The 23200-nt window shown below is 43.3% G+C and overlaps 1 protein-coding gene across 1 annotated transcript in view; it reads left to right on the forward strand.

The window, feature by feature from the left end:
* The window catches only part of LOC127624588 (follistatin-related protein 4-like), a 305922-nt gene that overhangs the window by 265228 nt on the left and 17494 nt on the right, over positions 1-23200 (forward strand). Inside the window, exons 7-9 of the mRNA XM_052099373.1 lie at positions 4974-5140; positions 14464-14584; positions 20947-21108. Coding sequence (XP_051955333.1) covers positions 4974-5140; positions 14464-14584; positions 20947-21108 — 450 coding nt within the window. The remainder of the gene's footprint in view (positions 1-4973; positions 5141-14463; positions 14585-20946; positions 21109-23200) is intronic.

Genomic DNA, 23200 nt, shown 5'->3' on the forward strand with positions numbered 1-23200 from the left:
AGGAGTGTATTCAATGAATTAGAAGAATAGAAAATGTGAATTAAATACATCCTTGATGAATGCCAGTCATATTTCTATGACAGTGGCATGCTCCTTTCATTTGCATATAAAATATGATTCTCTTCTGAATTTGGATGTACGCTCAAATTATAGAGATTGAACGTATTATTAATAATTTTCATCTACTGACACACAAATTATGGCTAGTATTAACAGTGATTGTATCGGCACGCACTTCACTTCTACCAGTACACCGTTTTGATTTAAAAAAAATTAATTCATGTATTCAAAATCGTAGAAAAAAAAAATCAACCAGAAATATTCCTAAATACAAAATACACTTTAAACGAAACGAAAATACAATTAAAATAATGAAGTGGTACAAAAATCCTAACAAATCCAAACATTTACTTCTTCCACCGTCCCTTTTGCAGTGACTTAAAAATCAAGCTCAACAACAGGTGGAAAATTACTAGTAGGCTACAAATTAATCATAAATACAACTGTAAATATACAATATTAATAATAATACATATAAACATAACAATACAAATAACTGAAAAAATAAATCATGACCTCTAGAAACAAAAATCAAGTGATTACCCCTGAAAAATTACGATTGTAAGGGACATTAATTAATGTTCTGTACTTTCAGAATTGGACATGAACTTTATTACTACCTGCTGGTGGAATCTCCAAGTTAAGAGGTGGTATTGAAACGTCTTATCGCAACGACCTATTTCACAGGAAAGCGCCACTTCATTAACATACATTATGCCTACAGTTTGCATGGCTACACCCACATTAGCACAAATATTCCCACCTACTCTCATTTGCGCTTGGTGATGGCAATGAAAATTGCACTTAGAATTAGCGCTGCGCTTTGCGCACTCAAGAAAATTGAGCCCAATATGTAAATATCTAAATGTTATTAAAGGAATATTTGTTGATAAAATATATATATTTTGCTTATCATTTACTCACTCTCATGCCATCTCAAACTTGAACATGAGTAACCACATGAAAAGTGTATGTGTATGAATATATAGTGTATTCATTTCTTACTTCTGTGTAACATAAATAAAAAAATTTTTTTAAGGAGATATGAGTTGAATTCTGAAAAACGTCTAGGTTACGTATGTAACCTTCGTTCCCTGATGGAGGGAACGAGACGTTGTGTCGGAGAAGCAACACTAGGGGTCTCTCTTGAGCGCCGAATATGCCTCTGAACTATGAAAAAAGGCCAATGAGAAGTTGGCAGACAGTATTTGCATACCCCTCCCCCAGACATACGGGTATTTAAGCGGGCAAATACGATGAGTTCATTCAGGATTTTTCTGAGGAGCCGGAAATGGTCCGGCCACAACAGTGGCTCAGCTCAGCGACGTGGCATGGAGGACACAACGTCTCGTTCCCTCCATCAGGGTTACAACGGAGGTAACCTAGACGTTCCCCATCTGATGCTCTCTCGACGTTGCGTCGGAGAAGCGACACTAGGGGTCCAATTTAAATCACGCCATGCGCTGAGCCGTGCACGCTCAGCGCATGCACAGCTGGTCATCTTTTTACGTACAAAGATGACCAGCTGTGTCAGGCTGCACGTACCCTTCCCCAATGCCCCATAAAAGTCGTCGGAATCCTTCTGGTTACCCTAGACAGGGGAACAAGGCGACGCTTGCCAACCTGGGAACGGGCCAAGCCTGGCTGGGCCTCTTTTCTCTCTATGTTTCTCCACATAGAGCCGGGGCCCTTACACGCATCGAGTGAAGGGGGTCTTACCCAATTTCCTATTTTTTCCAGGGGGGAAAAGACCCTGTGGAGACCACACCTGCCCAGCAGGGGAGGTAAAGTTGGTGAATACATCACATGGGCTTTTAGGCACCATGTGGAAAGTGGCACAGTGGTAGATCCAGCTTCAAGGAGGGGGGAGTTGCTACAACACGGCCACCGGAGGGTAGCTGGGACTGCCTAAGGGAGACATGGGTCCACTTTTGTAAGGGGACCATACTGTGGATAATACACACAGGGGGAGTCCACGTAGGAGTCCTTGACCTGTGGAGCACCTATTCCAGTACAGGGTAGATTAAGTACCCACAGTGGATTGGGTCGGCGAGTTCCTCCACTGAACTGCGGACCCACAAGGGCTAGGGAGGAATCATCCAGGGATCCGGGAGATGGGATCTCCTGGGAGAAACAGTCGCACGGTTTTACCTCAGCTGAGGGAAAGGGCGCTAGGCGCAAGCGATTCACCTGGCCATTTCGTCAGCGTGTTACTGAGTTCTACGGGCTCGAACCTGAGAGAACACGGGACGATACTGACTCAACCCGGAGATTGTAAAATCTCACGAAGGTATTAGGTGTTGCTGCTCTACAAATGTCTGCCAGGGAGGTGCTCCTGGCCAGTGCCCACGAGGACATAATGCTTCTGGTTGAGTGTGCTCGGACTCGCAAGGGGGGGGGCACGGCCTGGACGTGATAAGCCAGTGGCATCAACGACCCAGTGGGCGAGCCTCTGTTTGGAGACAGCGTTCCCTTTCGCTGTCCCCCGAAGCAGACAAAGAGCTGCTCAAAACGTCTAGAGCTCCACATGCGGTCCAAATAGGTACGCAAAGCATGTACCAGACTCAGCAGCGAAAGGGCTGGGTCTGCCGCTTCCCGGGGCATTGCTTGCAGGTTCACTACCTGGTCTCTAAAGGGCATGGTAGGAACCTTGGGCACGAAGCCCGGCCGCGGTCTTAGGATCACATATGTGTCTGCCGGATCGAACTCCAGGCAAGTGTCGCTGACAGAGAACGCTTGCAGGTCCCCGACCCTCTTGAATGAGGCGAGCGCGATCAGCAGGGCCGTTTTAAGAGAGAGGGCCCTGAGTCCAGCTGACTCTAGTGGATCGAAGGGAGATCTCTGGAGGCCCGTGAGGACCACTGAGAGATCCCAGTAGGGAAACAGGCTTGGCCGGGAGGGATTTAACCTCCGGGCGCCTCTTAGGAACCTGATAATTAAGTCATGCTTACCCAGAGACTTGCCGTCTACTGCATCGGGGTGGGCTGCGATGGCGGCGACATACACCTTTAGGGTGGAAGGGGACAGCCTCCCCTCCAACCTCTCCTGCACTGACCTAACTGCGCACCTCTGTGGGTCTTCAGCCTGGGAAGAACACCAATTCGCGAACAGGCGCCACTTTAGGGTGTAAAGGTGCCTGGTGGAAGGGGCTCTGTCTTGGTAGAATTTGTCTACGACAGCAAGTGGTAGACCGGCTAGATCTTCTGCATCCCCTCCAGGGGCCAGGCATGGAGGTTACAAAGGTCTGTGTGCGGATGCCAGAGCGTATTCGCATCGTCCTCAATCCCGTGGGAAGAAGGAGCAATGCGGGGGCGGCTGGAGTGGCTTGCTTTCTATTGAAAGCAAGCCGCGTCCGCAACGTTGCCATGGTCATGCTCTCGCAGTGAGAGCATGAGCCATCCACAAACGCAGCCTCGGTGTGATCGCTGCCCAGACACACGAGACAACGCCTGTGGCCGTCTGAAGCGAAGAGCACTCTACTGCATCCAGGAAACCTACAGGGGCGGAAAGGCATATTTAAAAAGACGCGTCCTGAAAAGGACGTTCAACGCTTTATATTTTGCTATTAGGAAATACTCTTTTACACAAAAGGGAAATCACTCTTTTAATAAACTCAGTGAAGAGTTATTGTCTGCGCTGTCAAAGCGTCCAGGGGCAAAGCTGCACTGCTGTGCAGAGAAGGAGAAAGACGCTATTTTGCGCCGTCAATCCAACAGCATGCAGAGCGTCAGAGGAAAAGTAGGAAATGGTGTGTGACTCACAGCAGACTGCATGCACTACCATCGGCTCCGAAGAAAATTTCTGAATGAACTCATCGTATTTGCCCGCTTAAATACCCGTATGTCCGGGGGTGGGGTATTCAAATACTGTCTGCCAACTTCTCATTGGCCTTTTTTCATAGTTCAGAGGCATATTCGGTGCTCAAGAGAGACCCTAGTGTCGCTTCTCCGACACAACGTCGAGAGAGCGACAGACGGGGAACAAATATTATTTGTTTTGGGTGAGTGAATCTTCACTTCATTTACAGATGATTGTACTGTATTATAAAGCTGAATATAATGTATAATACTACTAAGGGTCCTGATATTTGATAGTCTGGTTAATGCCAAATGTAATTTCACCTGTACATTTTAACATAATTTTTCTGGAAAAGCATACAATTCCATTAATTAACAGTATATATATATATATATATATATATATATATATATATATATATATATATATATATATATATATATATATACAATTAATAGAAACAAGTAATCAGTGAAAATACTTTTTTAAAACTTACATTAAAATACTTACAGCATGTAATCAGTGACAGACAAGCACTGTATAACATAATTATGTGTTTTTTCAGCTGATCAGAATTATTATTATACTGGTGACACCATAGCTGTCTGCTGGGCTGATTTTTAATCCAGCTCCATCCCCAATTAATCATTGTATTCTTTAATGAGCAGTACCTTTTGTTTAAGTAAAGGTAAGGAACTGTTTTGGATGTGTCCTGAAAGTAATAATAATAATACATTTTAAAATAAAATTTTAATAATATATAGGAAATGTATTTTTTTAATCCGATTAATCGAATTATCAAAGATTAATTGATTATCAAAATAATCGTTAGTTGCACCCCTATTACGTACAACTTAAAATTATATGTAATATAATTACAATGCTTGATTTTTATAATCCAATTACATTTTCCAAGTTACATGTAATCTGTTGCTTCCTTATACAGGGATTGAGGTAGAGTTGGTGATAAACATTTTAAAGGCTGAGCTGAGTAATTGTGTAGTAAAAGTGTCCATTGAGTCACATCATAAAACTGACATCTATAAATTGTCTTGGAAGTAAATGTTCACACATATCTAAATTTTAATAACTGTTTTCCAACTTTTGTCTTGCAGAGGTTGTTAAGCTCAGTCTAGCCGATGATAAGCGGGTGAGCATTACCACTGTGACTGTTGGTCTGAGCGCAGTGCTGTCTTGTGCCATTCAGGGAACCCTACGACCACCTATCATCTGGAAGAGAAACGGCATCATCCTCAACTTCCTCGACCTGGAGGACATTAATGTAAATACTTAAAAAAATAAATAAAATAATAATGTTTTTTACAGAACATTGTAATATTGAGCATTAACATTTAGAAATAAATATATAGTTATAAATCTCACAATCTCTAAAACTAGTTGTGGCTACACAGAATATGCTATAATATTCAAAATAATGTGCAAATACTCTTGGGGCTCTATTTACGTACCAGCAGATTGCTATGCGCTATGAACGTGCTGCGTCGTATTACATTTTATTAAATTATAAAATTTCCGTTAAAGGACTAAATCCAAGTACAATTTTCATACCAGTGCATAGCGCAACTGGCCATGGGTGGGAGTGTTTGCACTATCTGTGGGTTAAATGTGCTAGGGGTGTGCAGCAAATCCATTATCTGTATCTGTTACTATGACAAAATTATCTGTAACTGTATATGTATTCGGATAGAATTGGATGTGGGCATGGTTTAAACTGGGAGAGGGTCAAAACTAATTTTAAAATGTAACTTTAGGCTATAGCTTCTGTATATAAAGTATTTAAATATTATTATTAGTAGTAGGAGTAGTTGTAATAGTAGTATTATAATAAAAATTATAATAATTATAAAAACAATTCTAATTATTATATTATTATTATTATTATTATTATTGAAATATGTGATTGATATATTCTTTATTTTTTCTCACCAGATGAAGCTGAATATGTAGGCTACATTAACTGTGGAATATGAGAAACAGTGGTTTCTCCTGGTATTTCTGAAATTAATATCTGCTAAAACAACATTTTTGTTTATGTCTGTGCAGTGTGCAAGTATAACAATATTATTGTGGAGGCACGAGGTGTCAAGCAATTGTGAAATTTCAAGAACGCATTTTGCAGCGAACAGGGTTGGGGAGTAATTGAATACATGTAACAGACTTACGTATTTAAAATACAAAATGTAAGTAACTGTATTTCACTACAGTTACAATTTAAATCATTGGTAATTAGAATATAGTTACATTCAAAAAGTATTTTGATCACTGAAGAGATTACTTTGCATTTCAGATGGAAAACATTTCTACATATAAATGATGCGATCCAAAGTGCTTTTGAACAGCGGTGATACACTTTCTTATGATGTGTTACATTCATACGAGCAGATAGAGAAGTAAGTTTGGAGCAGAAGAAATATAAATTAACCTTAACCTTAAGCTAAAATGCTATTTCTAGCCATTTTACATGCGCATGTTATCAGGCACGATCATATTTTTTTATCAAGAAAATTCACATTGGATCATAATTTCTTTTTTCTACTAAGACCTTTGATATTAGAGCAAAAATCATTCTTGATAATAATTTTTGTATTGTTTTCCTGTAAAAATATAATCTAGGTTACTGTTGTAACCTCCGTTTCCGCCTGTCGCTCACTCGACATTGTGTCGAATGAAGCGACACTAGGGGTCCCTATTCAATCACGCCATGCGCTGAACCGTGTACGTGAGCTGCTGACGCAGGTGCGGGCAGGCAGTTGCATGCCAAAGCAACAGGCTGCGTCAGACTGCACGTACCCTTCCCCAACACCAACCTTCTCCAACCTCTCCTGCAGAAATGAGAGCACTGACCCGACTGCGCATCTCTGCGGGTCTTCAGATCGGGAAGAACACCAATTCGCGAACAAGTGCCACTTCAGGGCGTAAAGTTGCCTGGTAGAGGGAGCTCTGGCTTGGTTGATTGTATCTACGACAGCAGGAGGTAGGCCACTTAAATCTTCTGCATCCCGTCCAGGGGCCAGACGTGGAGGTTACAGAGGTCTGGGCGCAGATGACAGAGGGTACCCCATCCCAGAGAAAGAAGGTCTGTCGCGAGGAGCGTGAGATCCGAGAACCAAGACCATGTGGGCCAAAAGGGGGCCAATAGAGTGACATGTTACTCATCTTCCCTGACCTTGCACATTACCCTGTTGCCTGTTGAACACGGTGCCCCAACCCTGTTTGGAGGTGTCTGTAGTGACTAGAACGTGTCGGGACACCTGCTCTAGGGGGACTCCTGTCCGCAGAAAACAGAGGTCTGTCCAGGGGTTGAAAGTCTGGTGGCAGGCGGGGGTGATGAACACACGGTATGTACCATGGCGCCATGGACTCGAGCCTGAAGCCAGTGCTGAAGCGGTCTCATATGCATCAACCCCAGTGGCGCGACCGCCACGGAGGATGCCATATTCCCCAGGAGCCTCTGGAATTCTTTTAGAGGAACCGCTGTGCCTGGCTTGAATATGGTGAGGCATTTCAGCACCGACTGCATGCACTCATTGGTGAGGCACGCTGTCAATGAGACTGAGTCTAACTCCATGCCGAGAAAAGAGATGCTCTGAACCTTGGTGAGCTTTCTCTTTTAACAGTTGACCTGAAGCCCAAGATGGCTGAGGTGCCTGAGCACCTGGTCCCTGTGGGCATACAGTGACTATTGGTGAAATATTGATGAATGAGTGTATCGTTATTTTCTCAGTATGTTTTTGAGGCAATGATACATTAACATTAGCTGATATAGATGATTGTTAATTAGAAGATTCTAAAATTAGAAGCCTACTTGTGTGCTTTCAAATTCATTGTCAGTAGGCCTTCTGTTTATTGTAGTCTGGTGTAATAGCTTTGTGAGACCACAAGGAGTTGATGCAGGTTGCTGGTCAGACAAGGCACATGTACTGTATCACACACAAGACGCACCAATGGGGTGCAGGTGGTAGTCTAAAGTTGTGAATCTAGTCACATTCGTAGAGGCGATATACTCTCATGCCAATTGGCAAACAAAACGAGAGAATGCGTAGCAACACTAAACAAAACGATACCACGCATTCTCACACAAAAAAACAAAACCTAAGCAAAGCAATCGACATGTGTCACAAGCAACAGGTAACAAAACGAGAGAGGACACTTGTGTGAGAGTTCGGCCACACACCCACATAATACCGAAGTGACCGAACCTCAGCACAACATGAAGACCGCTCGTGGCCCGGGCCACAGCACAAAGCACGCCTGTGGTCGTGAGAGACAGTCACAAAGACAGACATAAGTTATTGACGTGAGTGCATGCAGCCAGATGACACAAGTGCAATATACCCACATCAATACCAGACAGAGGAGGAGCATGGATGTCCGGGTCCAACACACACCAGAACTGAACTAGACAGGAAGTCAAGACCCAGACACCATACTCCAGAAATAAAACAGACAGAAGTGCGCATGGCAGGGAATAAAACAGAGACAGACATGGGCAGATAATCCCACGGTGCCTTCAGACCAAAACCCAGACTGACTAAGTGACTGGAACCATGACAGTAACATGGTTATATGCTTTCTGCATATGGAACATGATCACATTGAAAGTTGGCATGCTGTTTCCGAGAGTTCCGTTACCATAGGATTGACAAAATTATGCTAATACAATGACAAGCGCCATCTCCCATCAGTCATTATTTGTTTACGTTCCCATGTGGTTTGACTGTAAGCGTGTTGCATTAGCATCATGGGAGACCCAGGTTTATATCTCACATTGAAACCAGGAAATAATGGCCTTTGCGAAATATGCGACAAGCGTGATTTGGAGGTTTCATTTTTCACTCTAACATACAATTTTACTCTACTGATGGTTCGGTTTAGGTTTTGGGTACAGTTAATAAAATATGCATTCCATTTCATTATATCACAGCCTGTACAGCTGAAAACAACTTAGTTGGCTTTTGGTGCCCCTCCGTGGACATCACACCCAGACAATGTCCACATGCCCATTCATCCAACAGCACTTAGCGCTTTGGCCACTGGGGCAGTATCACATTTTGGCAAGCACAGACCGATTACAGCTGCAGAAAAGTCAACCTACTGTTTCCTGTGCTATTTTACTGTGAGATCAGTCTGGTATGACATGATGCTTGCATAGTGTATTCAGGATTATTCTGTAATATCAGCTTGCCATGTATGTAAAAAATCTGTACAAGATTTTCTTTATTGATGTAAAATAATTACATACTCTTGTTAATTGGGCAGCTGCTGAATATTTGACAATTATCCAGGACACAGGGCTCAGTTGGAGTCCAGCTGCATTGATTTTCAACAATTAATCAGTATGTTAGGGGAATAAAGCTCTTGCCAAAACAAATTATGAATGTTAATGTTCATTAATGGGACACATGCTCAATATTCAGAGGCACACTTTCTATTTACAATTGCTAAACGTGGGTGCATTTTCTGCACTTCATATTATGTTGTAATTGGAAGTAGCATAATGATTTTGGTCTCAGGATCAAGCTGATTTCAAACACTGCAAATCTTGTGAAGAAAACAATGGGGTTGAATGTAGACACACTGATGGTTGGGACGGTAGTGCTTAATGAGGTGTGTCACACTTGCGTTTAGCTCACCTACACTCCTGACAGCATGGGGTTGTGTTTATCCATGCACTCATTACAGTACTCTAATCGCATGTTAATGAAGTGTTTGTTGATTGTTACAACACTGACCCAGTAAACATTCAATGCACAGGTCAACAATACTGTTTGAAACAGTAAACAGCTTAGCATAAATCTAAACTTTTAGCATAATAAGCAGCTGTAGTAAAACACAGTCGTCATCAATATTAGAGTGAACATTTTTATGATGCATCACCTCCATTGCTTTTTATTTGTTTTTATTTTTTTTACAAATAACTCTGTTAATAATAAATAGTGCATAATATAAAGTTCCCTATCTGTCACTCACTCGAGTTGTGTCGATGAGTTGACACTAGGGGTCGGTCCTGCGGAGCCTAGACATCTCTGATCTTGAGAAAAGGCCAATGGAAATTGGCGTGTGGAATTTGCATGCCACTCCCCCGGACATACATGTATAAAAGGAGTGACGCTGCAAACACACATCAGATTTCTTCTTCAGAGCCGAGCGAGCAAGTCACAGAGCTGAATTCCTCTGCCGCCTCCATTCATCTCAACACACTGTTGGATCTACGGTGCTCTCCGGTGGTTCTCCCCCTCGCACACTGCGTTGTGCTGAGCACACACCCCTGGGCGCTTCAGCAGCAGAAAAAAGTTCACGGAGTGAATAACTTAGTTTATATATATATTTATATACCTACATATATATATATATATATATATATATATATATATATATATATATAAAACACACAAAAAGAGTAATAGTTCTCTAAAAGAGTGGCGTGAACGGGAAGCGTCTCTCTCAAGATGTCTTTCCGTTTGTGTTTATTTCCTGGTTGCGGTCGATGTCTCTCCCCGTCTGATGGCCACGATTTCTGCCTTTTGTGTCTCGGTGCCACCCACACAGAGTCAGCGTTCGTGGATGGTTCATGTCCTCACTGCGAGGACATGACCATGGCTACATTGCGGTTGTAGCGGGTCCCCGACTCGGTCCTTCTACCTAAGGGTATGAGGCTAAAAGGATAAACCTACGGGATAAAAGATCTGCACCTGGGTAGTCCTGATCCTGATGTGCTTTTGGAACTGTGCTCTTTGATCGACCTTGCCCTCCAGGCCACAAAGGTCACAGTGCACGTACTCTGACAGGTGATGGCAACCCTCATGGTCCAGAAATGCCACCTGTGGCTGAATCTGGTCGAGATGCGGAACTTCGACAAGGCTCCCTTCCTCAACGCCCCCATCTCCCAGATATGCCTATTCGGCGACACCATTGACAATTCTTGGCGGTGAAGAAACAGATGGAGGCCATTCAACACATCTTGCCCAGACGCAGCTCAAGATACCACCTCCCGTCGAGGACGTCCCCCTGCGGCGATGAAACCCCAGGCAGCGCCGCCCCAGGCCAGGCCCAGCCTCAGCATAGAGCTCCCCGCTGGAGAAGGACATCTGCCACGGAGCTGGTGTTCAGACCACTGCATCCCCCGGTGGAGGGCCGGGTGGAGAATCTTTTGTTTCCTTTTCTTTGTTTGCCAAACCCCCAACGGGCTGTGGTACCCACATTGTCAAAACATGAGCAGTTTCCTCACTCCCTGTGTCACTTAGCCAGTGCCCACAACCGCCGTTCTCACAGCGATCAGACACCGAGCACTGGCATTCGGGCCCCCATGAACGCAGACCTCCCACCTTCACATGACCAGCTGCACCAAACTCACACCCCAGGCCGGCAGGTGGTGACGAGTCTAGAGGTCATCACTATAGAACCTCCTCCTCAGTTGCCTACCCATCCCAGGCCAGGTACGCAGAGCAATGTAAGTGCTTCGAGCCTCTCCTCAGCACATCAGCTTTGGGACGAAGCAACACTCCCCTAAGTGACATCGCCTGCTCCCCTCCCATCACAAGGCCTCACCTCCAAGTACGTCACACGTGATCATCCCCTTAGTGCCTGGAGATTGAATGCGTGGCTTACATTTTCCAACCCGTTGTGGTGGCTGGCAAGGACCATCCAACTCGGCTACACAATTCAGTTCATCAAGCACCCACCCCGCTTCAGCGGCGTCTGCTTCACCTCGGTGCAGGAGGCGAAAACGCCTCCACCCTGCGTGCAGAAATCGCAACCTTTCTGCACAAGCAGGTCCCTCCAGCCGAGATGGAGAAGGGATTCTACAGCTCTTACTTCATCATACCCAAGAAAGGTGGTTGGTTGCGGCCAATCTTGGACCTGCGAGTTCTGAACCGGGCCTTACATAGACTCCTGTTCAAGATGCTGAAACAGAAACGCATACTGTCATGTGTCCGGCATCAAGATTGGTACGCAGGGGTAGACCTGAAGAAAGCATACATTCACATCTCAATATTACTCCATCACAGGCCCTTTCTACGGTTTGCTTTCGGCCAGGCGTATCAGTACAAGGTCCTCCCCTTCGGTCTGCCTCTGTCCCCTCGCGTCTTCACAAAAGTCGCAGAGGCAGTTCTTACCCTGTAAAGGGAAGTGGGCATTTGCATACTCAACTACCTCAATGATTGGCTAATCCTATCACACTCTCAACAGTTGCTCTGTGCACACAGGGACCTGGTGCGCAGGCACCTCCGCCATTTAGGGCTTTGGGTCAACTGGGAAAAGAGCAAGCTCTTCCCCGGTTCAGAGCATCTCTTTTCTCGGAATGGAGTCTCAATGACAGCGCGCCTCACAAGCGCGCAAGCGCAGTCGGTGCTGAACTGCCTGAGTACGTTCAGGCCAGACACAGTGGTTCCACTGAAACAACTTTAGAGGCTCCTGGTGCATATGGCATCCTCAATGACGCTCGCGCCACTCGGGTTGATGCATATGAGACCGCTTCAGCACTGGCTTCAGACTTGAGACCCGAGATGGGCATGGCGCCACGGCACATACAGTGTGCCCCTTACCCCTTCCTGCCGTCACTTATTCAGCCCTTGGACAGGCCTCTTTTTTCTATGCTCAGGAGTTCCCCTAGAGCATTATTTGAATAGAGCTTTGATTGTGGCTCATTCAATCAGAATTTCAAGTCTGAACTCTTTTAGTTAATACATAGATGACCTCTCTTTAAATGGCAATAACCTCAGCTAACTGCTTTCTGTAGATGTTGATCAGGCCTACACAGCACTGAAGAGGTATTTTAGCACATTCTTTTTCACAAAAGATCACACAACCCTAGTTCAGTCAAATTGAGGTCAGGACTCTTAACTTGCCCTTCTAAAAGGCATTGCTTCTTCTATTCAAACCCCTCAACAGTTAATTTCCTCCAGTAATTTCCTCCTGCATTTTGTCATTGTTGTGTTGGGGGGCCCAACCTTTTAGATCACACACAGCCTTGACATTTTGCTTTAGAAGACCCCATACTGCTTCAAATTCATTGGTTGTTCAATGTGGAAAATGTGTCTGGAGACTCCAAGCTGACTTGCACCATATTAACTTCTCCAAACATAATACTGTTTCTATTGATGTGTTTGAAAAATCATTTGTAAATAAAGATTTGACACTATAAATAGTGTATGTAAAATGTTGTATGTTAATGTAGCACAGTGTTCAAGATATGGCACAATAAACAACATAGCAACAGCTTTGGCGTGAAACACCTGCTCACTTAACAATTGTGTTTATCCTGGGTGATCTAATTGAAATTCATAGATATTTGTTTGCAAGTTTAAACAGACTACACCTAAACACCTAACACCTAAAACATAAGCGCTTTTACACATTTACATCTTTAGAGACATACAAATCTTTATGAATTATTTATGTTATTATGAATTATTTATATGTAATTGTACTTTTACTTGAGTAAGGTTTTTGGCTACTCTACCCACCTCTGGTTAAAGGTTCACAAAAGCTTAATTAATAACTAATAAGTCACTTAAAAGTGCATTACAAATCGATATGCAGTTATGAAAACAGGAATAAAAGAATGACTTTTATGTAAAGGCTTGTCAAATAGTGAGCATGCAGCAAAAATAATCGACTTTAACAGTGAGATTAAAAGGTGATATTATATTATTTTGCTGCAATACGCTTTGTGTTTATATTAATTAGTGTAATGTCTTGACTCACTTCTGTTGTCGCTTTTTCTCAGATACAATCATAGTTATAACTGTCTGACTATTTGTGTTGCATGTGCAATTGTTTGAATACTTTGTTAATTTAATAGTACTAGTGCTAAATTTAAACACTATAAAAAGACTTAATCTGCCATACAAATAAAATTTATTTGAAAAGTTGATTGACAAATTCTGAATTACATTTCATTGGAATGTTCTAGCCAGTGAAGCTCCAGTAATTAAAAATAAAATGTCAGTATCGGTGCTTTTTTTGCAACATTTATGCAATATTAGCCTTAAGGCAGAGGTGAGGTTGTATCAATCATATAATCTTTATTTAACAAAGAAAGTAATTAGAATTTGTCATTGGGTTTAAACAGCGTCTTTGCCCTTGAAAAAAGAGTCAGTTATGCCCTCTTTATCCTAAAACTAGAATTTAGTCATAGTTTTTATGTACCCTAATAGTCCATCTCACTGGATTAGTGATGACCTCCTAAACAAACAAATTGCTGTTTTGTTCCCTGAGCGGGGCTCAACCCTTTTCAGAGTGTGCCATATAAAGCTGCAGGTGTGTTAGGGTGTAAGAGATAGCATCCATGTCCTTAAATCATTTACCCTTATATAACTACAAACAGTTTAATGTTTTAATCCCCCTCCAGTCCAAAACCCCTGATGAGAGGATGCATTTTCACAAAAGCACAACTGGCTTCATTAATCACGCTAATGTTGGCTATATTTTTAACCCTTACCATTTATCAGCCTGAGAGAATATGACAGTGTGGAACAAACCCTTGTGCCTGCCCACTCATGGGACACCAGTGATGCATAGTCTACTCATCCAATGACTTCCTGCTTTTTAATTCTCTGTCCTTTTCTCTCGTTCAATTAGGACTTTGGAGATGACAGCTCACTCTTCATTACGAAGGTGACTACAATTCACATGGGCAACTACAGCTGTCATGCATATGGCTATGAGGAGCTGTACCAGACACACATACTCCAGGTGAATGGTTAGTAGTAGAATCTTTCATATCTCACAATAAGCTTTATTGAACTTTGTTGTAAATACTATAGAGCACAACAGTTGAGGAACTCAAAATCCCAATCATTTTACCGTAGAGAAACAGATTTTTAGCAATTGAGGCCAAATTAAGGTTTTAAATTCCACCATCAGCATCCTATTATATAGTTAATTCCCTCAAGCACCAGCGATATAAACCAAGACAGCACATTCATAAGAAGTTAATAGTATAAATGGACTGCATGCAATGGATTAGAAGAATACAAAATTACGTTCTTTAGTGCATTAACTGTGTCCTTGCTGATTGTCGGGTATATTTGGATGACAGTGAAACACACCTTTTATAGGCTTGGAAAATTAAATTGTTATCAGAATTTGGATGTACGTTCAGTTCAATTATAGAGAATGAAAGTATTATTAATCATTTTCATCTACTGAAACACAAATCATGGCTAGTATTAACAGTGATTGTATCGGCACGCATTTCACTTCTACCAGTCGATTTTGAAAAATGTAATTAATTTATTAAAAAATTATAAAAATAAAAATAAAATACACTTCAAACTAAGTGAAAATATAATTAAAATAACAAAGTTGTCAAAAAGTCATGCCAGTTCAAAACATTTTACTCCAACTTCTTCCACCGGCCCGTGTTGCAGTGACATAAAAATCACTCTATGACAACAGGTGGAAAAATACCTTTACAAATTAGATCATAAATAAAATTGTAAACATAATAATAATAATTGAAAATAAATAGATTTAACACAAATCTCATAAAGTTTTGTTTCATAAGACAGCTTCAGCTCTGATCGTCAGGGATATAATTTGATAATTTGTTCACTATATTTTCAGAGTTTGGACATTATTGAAATGTATTACCAACTGCTGGTGGAATCTCCAAACTGCAAATGCAGGAACTGAGTTTAAACTTTGCACTAAGTTATTTGCACATTTTTGCGCAATTAACTATTTCTCAGGAAAATAGCAAATTGTGCTTTGCGCCACTTCATTAATATACAATACACCCACATAACCCTATATTTTATATTGATAGATTAACTTTTGGGGTGGTTGTGATTTCATGAAAAACAAGAGGTAAAAGCTTGGTGGCCTATTATCTGTGCCCTATTGCGAATCTACTGAAAATGTTTTGTCCACCCTATAATTCCCTTTACAAAACAAAAGCCATGTGTTTTCAATGCCTAAGACACTGTGTTGCTATGGAAAATAATTTTCTACCTTTTGTCAAAATGTTTAATTACAAGGCATCTCTCTTCATTAAAGGATATAAAGACACAACAAATGCTGTTTTGAAACAAAGATAACAATCCAGTTTCATTTGCTGTGTTATATTTTTCTCACATTATGTGAGAAAAAAGACTAGAAGGATTGTCAATTAACAGGGACAATGAGCGAGATGGTTAGAGAGCTTGTTTTGTCAGTAGAATCACTCAAATTGAAAAATGATTTGGCTCAATGAGAAACCTTGAGCAGGATGTTCCCTTTACAAAAAGCTTCACTATGATGCTGCGCTTTACTAAGCACTTTTGGGAACAATCCTGCATTGTGACCAGCTGTGAATATGTGTGTAACACGTCAATGAACATTGACCGGAATTTATAGCCTCAGCTGGTGAGATCATTAGATGCACCTGTGGCCAGGCTATAAATAGACTCATCACCAGCTTGTGGACAGATCCGTTTTCTTCAGAGCTGTCAGAAACTTTCTTTCCTCTGCTAGGATTTAGAATTTGTTAGGCAGTGTGCAGTGAATCTTTTCTCCTTTCCCTCTTTCTATATGCACACATATATATATATATATATATATATATATATATATATATATATATATATAGAAAATAGAAAAGAAAAAGGTGTAAAAATGTCTGAGAAGCAAAGCAAACGATGCATGTTTCCCTGTCAACGTCCTATGACTGTCAGGGACACGCATCAATTTTGTTTTGTTTGGGGGAAGAGCATGCTGCTCTCGCGTTGGGGCAGGGCGAGTGCATGCATTGCAACCTACTTTTGGGCGAAATGCTTCGCGCTTGACTCGCTTACTTCCGGGAGTCAGTGCCCACTCTTTCAACGTGGGGCTCTCACATATATTTGGCTGAGGAGCGAGAGAGGGGTCCGTCCCTATCGTTCGCTCTCTCCCCAGATCCAGCTGATCCTTCTCGTAATCTGAAGCGCGCCTCTGTACATTTCACGAATAATAATAAAGCGGCTGAGAAATTACTCGAGGTGGTTACTCGGGCTGTGGCCAGACTACAGCTAGACTGGCCACGCGAACAAGAGATCCCCCCCCCCCCCAAACGCTCCAAACTATAAGACAGATTTCTGTCTGGTGGCCAAAAAAAATAAATAATATAATAAAGAAAAGAAAAAGGGAACGCTATATTAGTCCCTTCCTTTCTTTGATGACCTCCATGATGAGCTTTCTCACTCATGGAGGAACCCATATACTTCCCATGTTCACGTACCCTCAACATCTTTATACTCGACTATCGTGGGTGCTGAGACACGGGGGTATTCAATGATGCCGCCGGTCAAAGTGACGCTTGCGGGCTATCTCTCACCGGGTTTGGCATCATCACTCAAGACACCCGCTCTGCCCACTAAGCCATCTTGGACTACCTCCATGCTAGTGTGGAGGGCTTATCAAGCGGCAGCTCAGGCTGGTGCTGCGCTGCACACCATGGCCATGTTACATGCGTACCAGGCTGACCTACTGAAAGACCTGAGTGCGGGTGCAACGCTCGACGAAGAAGCCTTTTCTGAACTTCGTCGGGCCACAGATTTATCTCTCCGTGCGACCAAGCAGACAGCCCGTGCCATTGGTCTATGTCCGCTTTAGTCAGCATGGAGAAGCATTTATGGCTTAACCTTTCGGGCATCAAGGATAAGGACAGAGTTTTCCCACTCGATGCCCTGGTTTTGCCTTCCGGTCTCTTCGGAGATGCCATGAATACGGTTATCTCCAGATTCCAGGAGGCGAAAAGCCATGAGGAAGCCTCACTCAGAGGGGCGTGGTTCCCACTACCATGAAACCAGACCAGACACGTCTACTGTGGAAAGAGCTACAAAATCTCTTGGTCAAAGGGGCCATGAACGTGTTCCCCTTCTAGTCAGGCTATTACAGCACAAACTTCCTGGTCCCCAAGAAGGGGGTGCATCCGATTTTAGATCTTTGAGGCTTGAACCACTCGGTCAGGGTGTTCAAGTTCAAGATGCTAACTGTCAAGACGGTCGTGTCTCAGATCCAACATTACAATTGGCTGATTACGATCGATCTCATGGACGCATATTTCCATATTGGAATTCTGCCACAGCACAGTAAGTTCTTGAGGTTCGCGTTCGGGGACGAAGCCTTCCAGTATCGGTTCTTCCATTCAGCCTAGCCCTATCACCCCGCACATTCACAAAATGCATGAATGCAGCACTGGCTCCTTCGCGACTCCGGGGCATCCGCATTCTGAATTACATAGACGACTGGCAGATCTTAGCACAGCTCCAAGAACTGGCAGTTCAGCACAGGAATATTGTCTTAACTCATCTGGTTTCTCCAGGTCTGAGATTCAACGTCAAAGAGCGTTCTCTCTCCCACCCGGGGAATCACCTATCTGGGGGTTATATGGAATTCGATCACGATGCGGGCACAGTTGTCTCCCGCTCGTATCATGTACATTCAGAACACCCTCAGGCTAGGTCAAGGTTGCACTGTTCACCAGTATCAACAAATACTAGGTCTCATGGTGTCTGCGTCCACGGTGATTCCTTTGGTCCTGCTCCATATGAGACCGTTTCAGCTGTGGCTAAAAGCCAGGGGATTTCATCCAAGGGCCAGTCCCCTAGGGCTAATAAGGGTTACGCGCCACGGGCTTAGTTCCCTTGCTATGTGGTTCAGACCCCGGTTTCTTACCTTGGGTCCCACTCTAGGTACGTCTCGTCATCGCAGACTGCTAACGACAGACGCCTCCCTGACGGGCTGGGTAGCGGTCTTAAGTGGTCATCCAGCTCAAGGGGATGGGAGGGTCGTCAGCTCGGTTGTCACAGTATCTGTCTCGAGTTGATGGTGGTATTTCTGGCCCTGAAATACTTCCTCCAGAGGCAGAGGTGCGGGTGGGCAATACAGCGGTAGTCTCTTACATAAACCATCAAAGAGGTCCATGTTCACGTCAGCTGAATTTTTGGCACATCGGATTCTCCTTGGGGCGAATATACCGAAAATACCGACGGGTGAATGGAAACTCCACCCCTAGGTAGTGGAACAAATCTGGGTGGCCCTGAATGTGCCTGTATAAATTTTTCCCTGGTTTCTCTGCTCCCGGGAGTCTTGGCCAGACTTAGCCAGAAAGGGTCTTGCCTCTTACTGATAGCGCCGCGCTGGCCGAACAGGGTATGGTTCTCGGAGCTAATATCTCTCCTTGACGGCTCGCCTTGGGCAATTCCGGACAGGAGGGACCTTCTGTCTCAGGCGCAGGGGACGATATTTCATCCCCGGCCCAAATTGTGGAAACTTCATGTTTGGCCCCTGAAGGGTACCAACTGAGGGACACAGGGCTGTCACATGAGGTTATCGAGACCATTCTTAGTGCTAGGGCTCCCTCTACCAGAAGAATCTACACCAATAAATGGGGTGTCTTCGAAAAGTGGTGCAGTTCACATGGTGCAGATCCAGTTAACTGCCAAATTGTTTCAGTTCTGGACATTCTGCAGGAAAAACTGTCAGAAGTCATATGCCCCGCTACTCTCAGGGTTTATGTGGCCGCCATTTCGGCTTCCCACGCCTTGATGGACGGGGTGCCTTTGGGGAGGCATCCTCTACTCGCTCGCTTTATTCGTGGAGCCATGCGACTGAGGCCTCCTGTTAGGACCAGAACTCCTTCATGGGACTTAGCAATAGTCCTGGAGGGTCTGGTTGAGACCCCCTTTGAACCTGTAGAGTCAGCGTCTGACATTTCTTATGGCGATTACCTCTCTTAAGAGGATTGGGGATCTACAGGCTCTGTCTGTTTTGCCGGCCTGTTTAGAATTTGCCCCAGGTATGGCCAAAGCTATTCTGCATCCTCATCCTGACTACCTTCCTAAGGTGCCTTTTTCGACACTACGTCCTGTCACTCTGGAAGCCTTCTGCTCCCCGCCGTTTTTAATGCCGGAGCAGGAAAGACTTCACAGACTCTGCCCAGTCCGTGCCCTTCAGACTTATGTCCACCACACTAGCCAGTGGCGTAAGTCAGGGCAATTATTTGTCTGCTATGGGGGCCGCAACAGGGGGGCAACCGCTACCAAGCAGACTGTCACATTGGGTGAGGGATGCTATTGCCCTGGCCTATGAGGCGCGTGGTCAAGCTTCGCCAGTAGGTGTCAGGGCTCACTCCACCAGAGGGGTCACCTCATCTAAAGCCTTGGCTAGAGGGGTCCCTCTGCAGCAGGTTTGTGATGCGGCAGGCTGGTCCTCTCCGTGCACATTCATCAGTTTTTATGGCAGGCTCATGCCTTAACAAGTTTGTGATGCAGCAGGCTGGTCCTCACCGCACACGTTCATCGAACTTTATGGGTTAGATGTTCTTGCTACTCCGGACTCTTACGTTCTTGAGTCGACATCTCAAGCTCATGTCTGAGACCTCTCGCGTTCTTGTGAGCACACTTCACAACCATAGGGGTCCGGACAGCCCCAGTGCAGTGGCGTGGGTATTGCGTTCCCAAAAGCGCTTAGCAAAGCGCAGCATCATAGTGAAGCTTTTTGTAAAGGGGACATCTCGGGTTACATGTGTAACCCTTGTTCCCTGAAAAAAGCGGAACAAGATGCTGCGCTTCTTTGCCGCACTGGGACATCCCAGGAATGCTCTTCAGAAAAAGATATCTGACGACATGCTGGTGACGCGTCTATTTATAGCCTGGCCACAGGTGCATCTAATGATCATCACCAGCCGAGGCTATAAATTCCGGTCAATGTTCATTGATGTGTTACACACATTCACAGCTGGTCACAATGCAGGATTGTTCCCAAAAGCACTTAGCAAAGCGCAGCATTTCATTCCGCTTTTTTCAGGGAACAAGGGTTACACATGTAACCCGAGACATTTTTGATGCTTGATATCCACTTCCCCTCAAACCTTCTTGCTTTCATCCCATGTCTCTCATTAAATGATAGTTTGTTTACAATTTCTACCTTACCAGAGGAAAATCCACAATGAAGCAGTTATTCTGGAATTTAATCACTTTTAATCATACGTTTTCATCCTACTCTATATGTCAGTGTGTTCCAATCTCTCTCTCTCTCTTTCTCTCTCTTTCTCTTACTGTGTGTGTGTGTGTGTGTGTGTGTGTGTGTGTGTGTGTGTAGTGCCTCCAGTGATCCTGGTCTATCCAGAGACTCAGGCGCAGGAGCCTGGTGTAGCTGCCAGTTTGCACTGCCACGCAGAAGGTATTCCAAACCCTAAACTCACCTGGCTGAAAAACGGACTGGACCTGCTGCCACATGGATCTAAACAGCTCTCACTTCTCGGTATGAATCACTTCCTCATCCCTTCATCACAGAAATCTTACAGCTGAACAAACAGACGAACATACAGACTGATAGATAGATGGATGGATGGATGGATTCATAGATTGATTCACATTCTAATCTTGTGCTTTTTAATGGGGCAAATTAACCAACAAACTACTTTAAAAATCTCATTCATACACCCATCTGTTGGAGCAGTTAATTAAATCTGCAACTTGAGTCATTATTCAAGTCTTTAGTGCTGTGGGACTGAATTCGCGACTCCCTGCAAGGATAATAATAAAAACAGTTTATGAAATGGCAAAACCGCTTCCAACCAAATGGGCTTTTTTTTAAGGGAGATTCATTTGCAGCAGGAGTGCAGTGTAGTATTGTTTACAGAACAACCTCTTATTACACAACACTTTACTGCTTGAATGCAAGCCATTACTCCCTGTAATAGACTCTGATTTGTATCAGCTTGTACTGCCTAAGTTCTGTACGAAAAGATAAGACTTTGTATTCAATTACTAATTTCTGTAGATATGAGAAATTATCCCTAAAGATTCATTATTTCCATGGGATAGAAGAGGATTGAGAAATTACACAAGCCTGACTTGAACTTGTGTCACCCACATGAGCACGAGTGCTTAACATGTCAGAGTATGTGCTCTAACCATTATGCCACAGCTCCAGACCTGACCTTTAAGATTCTAATCAAATCATTCCCAAATCATGGTTCACTATTCAGTCACCTCCTTAGTGGATGCAGTAAATAAATGCACCTGATACAGAAATATGGCAATAAATATGTTAATGAACTCTAGCTGAATTGTAACTATAAAGCAGTCAACTTTTGCCCAGAGGTGGGAAGCTCTCTTTTGAATTAAATCTGAATTTTGAGGATAGACAGTATAAGATCAAAAGAAGAAGTGAAGCGTGCAGGAGATGAGAAAATAAAAGTGAAGAGAAAATGAGAGGAAAGAGAAGTATACTTCATGTTTGTTATATTTGACTGAACACTGTCTGTGTCACATACTCCTTTCATGTACAGTGTCAGGGTTTTGTGTTGTGTTCGAGAGCGTCAGAGGTGAGTGATAGATCTGAGAACTCACACACAGAGCAGATGTCCTCAAATATCACACACACAGCAACTCATTCAGCAACAATGTCAGCTTTACATCTGAGTTTGCGTTCATAAGTGGAGTTTGTTAAGACAGGCATCAGTCACTGTTAGAATGCAACAGGGCTAAAGATACTAGTTTAATATGCATTTTTATAACTATGATTTCAGCCTCCCCTAAAATAGGGCATACCTTTAATAGGGCAAGATTGCCTTATCAGTTTTTAAGAATTTACTTTTTAACATACAGTACCTCTTAAGGTCTCAGAATAGTTTAGAAGGCAGATTTATCCAGCTTTCAGACACAGCGTATGTGTTAAAAATGTTAATTCAGTGCAGAACATTGAGAAAAGTTTAAATTTGGTGTCATTATCTGAAAGTAATTGTAGATTTTCCAAAAATAGGCTAGATTTGCACTGTTCAGTTGAATCATAAAATGTATCCTCCCTGAAATTGATGGTCTCTATTTTCTCTGTGCAGCCACTGTGTGCAACGTCTTATCTAATTTTCATTAGAGCGCTATTTCTAATTGATTCTAATCTAATTGATTATAGGCTGATCGTCATAGTTGCGGCGCCTCTACTGCCGTGACATCATCTTAAACGTGACACAAAACAATAACACAACTGCTAGCTATTAGCTACTAGCTCATTGTGCTCCATAAAGCAGTTGTTGCACTGTGATTTTACACAAGTGTAACAGTTAAATTGGCCTGGTTGTTTTAGAAGCAAGCTCCAGCCATGGCTGAGTCCAGGGCAATCTCCCTCCTATTGCTCGCCGGTCTAGATAGTGTCCATTTAGTCGAACCACTTCCACTTTTCCTTGATGGTTCTGTAGTTAATGTATTAAGTTTTGTTTTTTTACTTTTCCCTACACTGTTGGTAGGTCCGGTAGTAGCCGTGTGCGGCCAACAGCTGACACTTCCTGAAAGACTTTTTCATTTTGCATAATTTTGTTCGTTGCTAATGAGAGGAACATCTGCACCTCGTT

Source organism: Xyrauchen texanus, chromosome 31 (genome assembly GCF_025860055.1).
Source record: "Xyrauchen texanus isolate HMW12.3.18 chromosome 31, RBS_HiC_50CHRs, whole genome shotgun sequence".
Lineage (NCBI taxonomy): Eukaryota > Metazoa > Chordata > Actinopteri > Cypriniformes > Catostomidae > Xyrauchen > Xyrauchen texanus.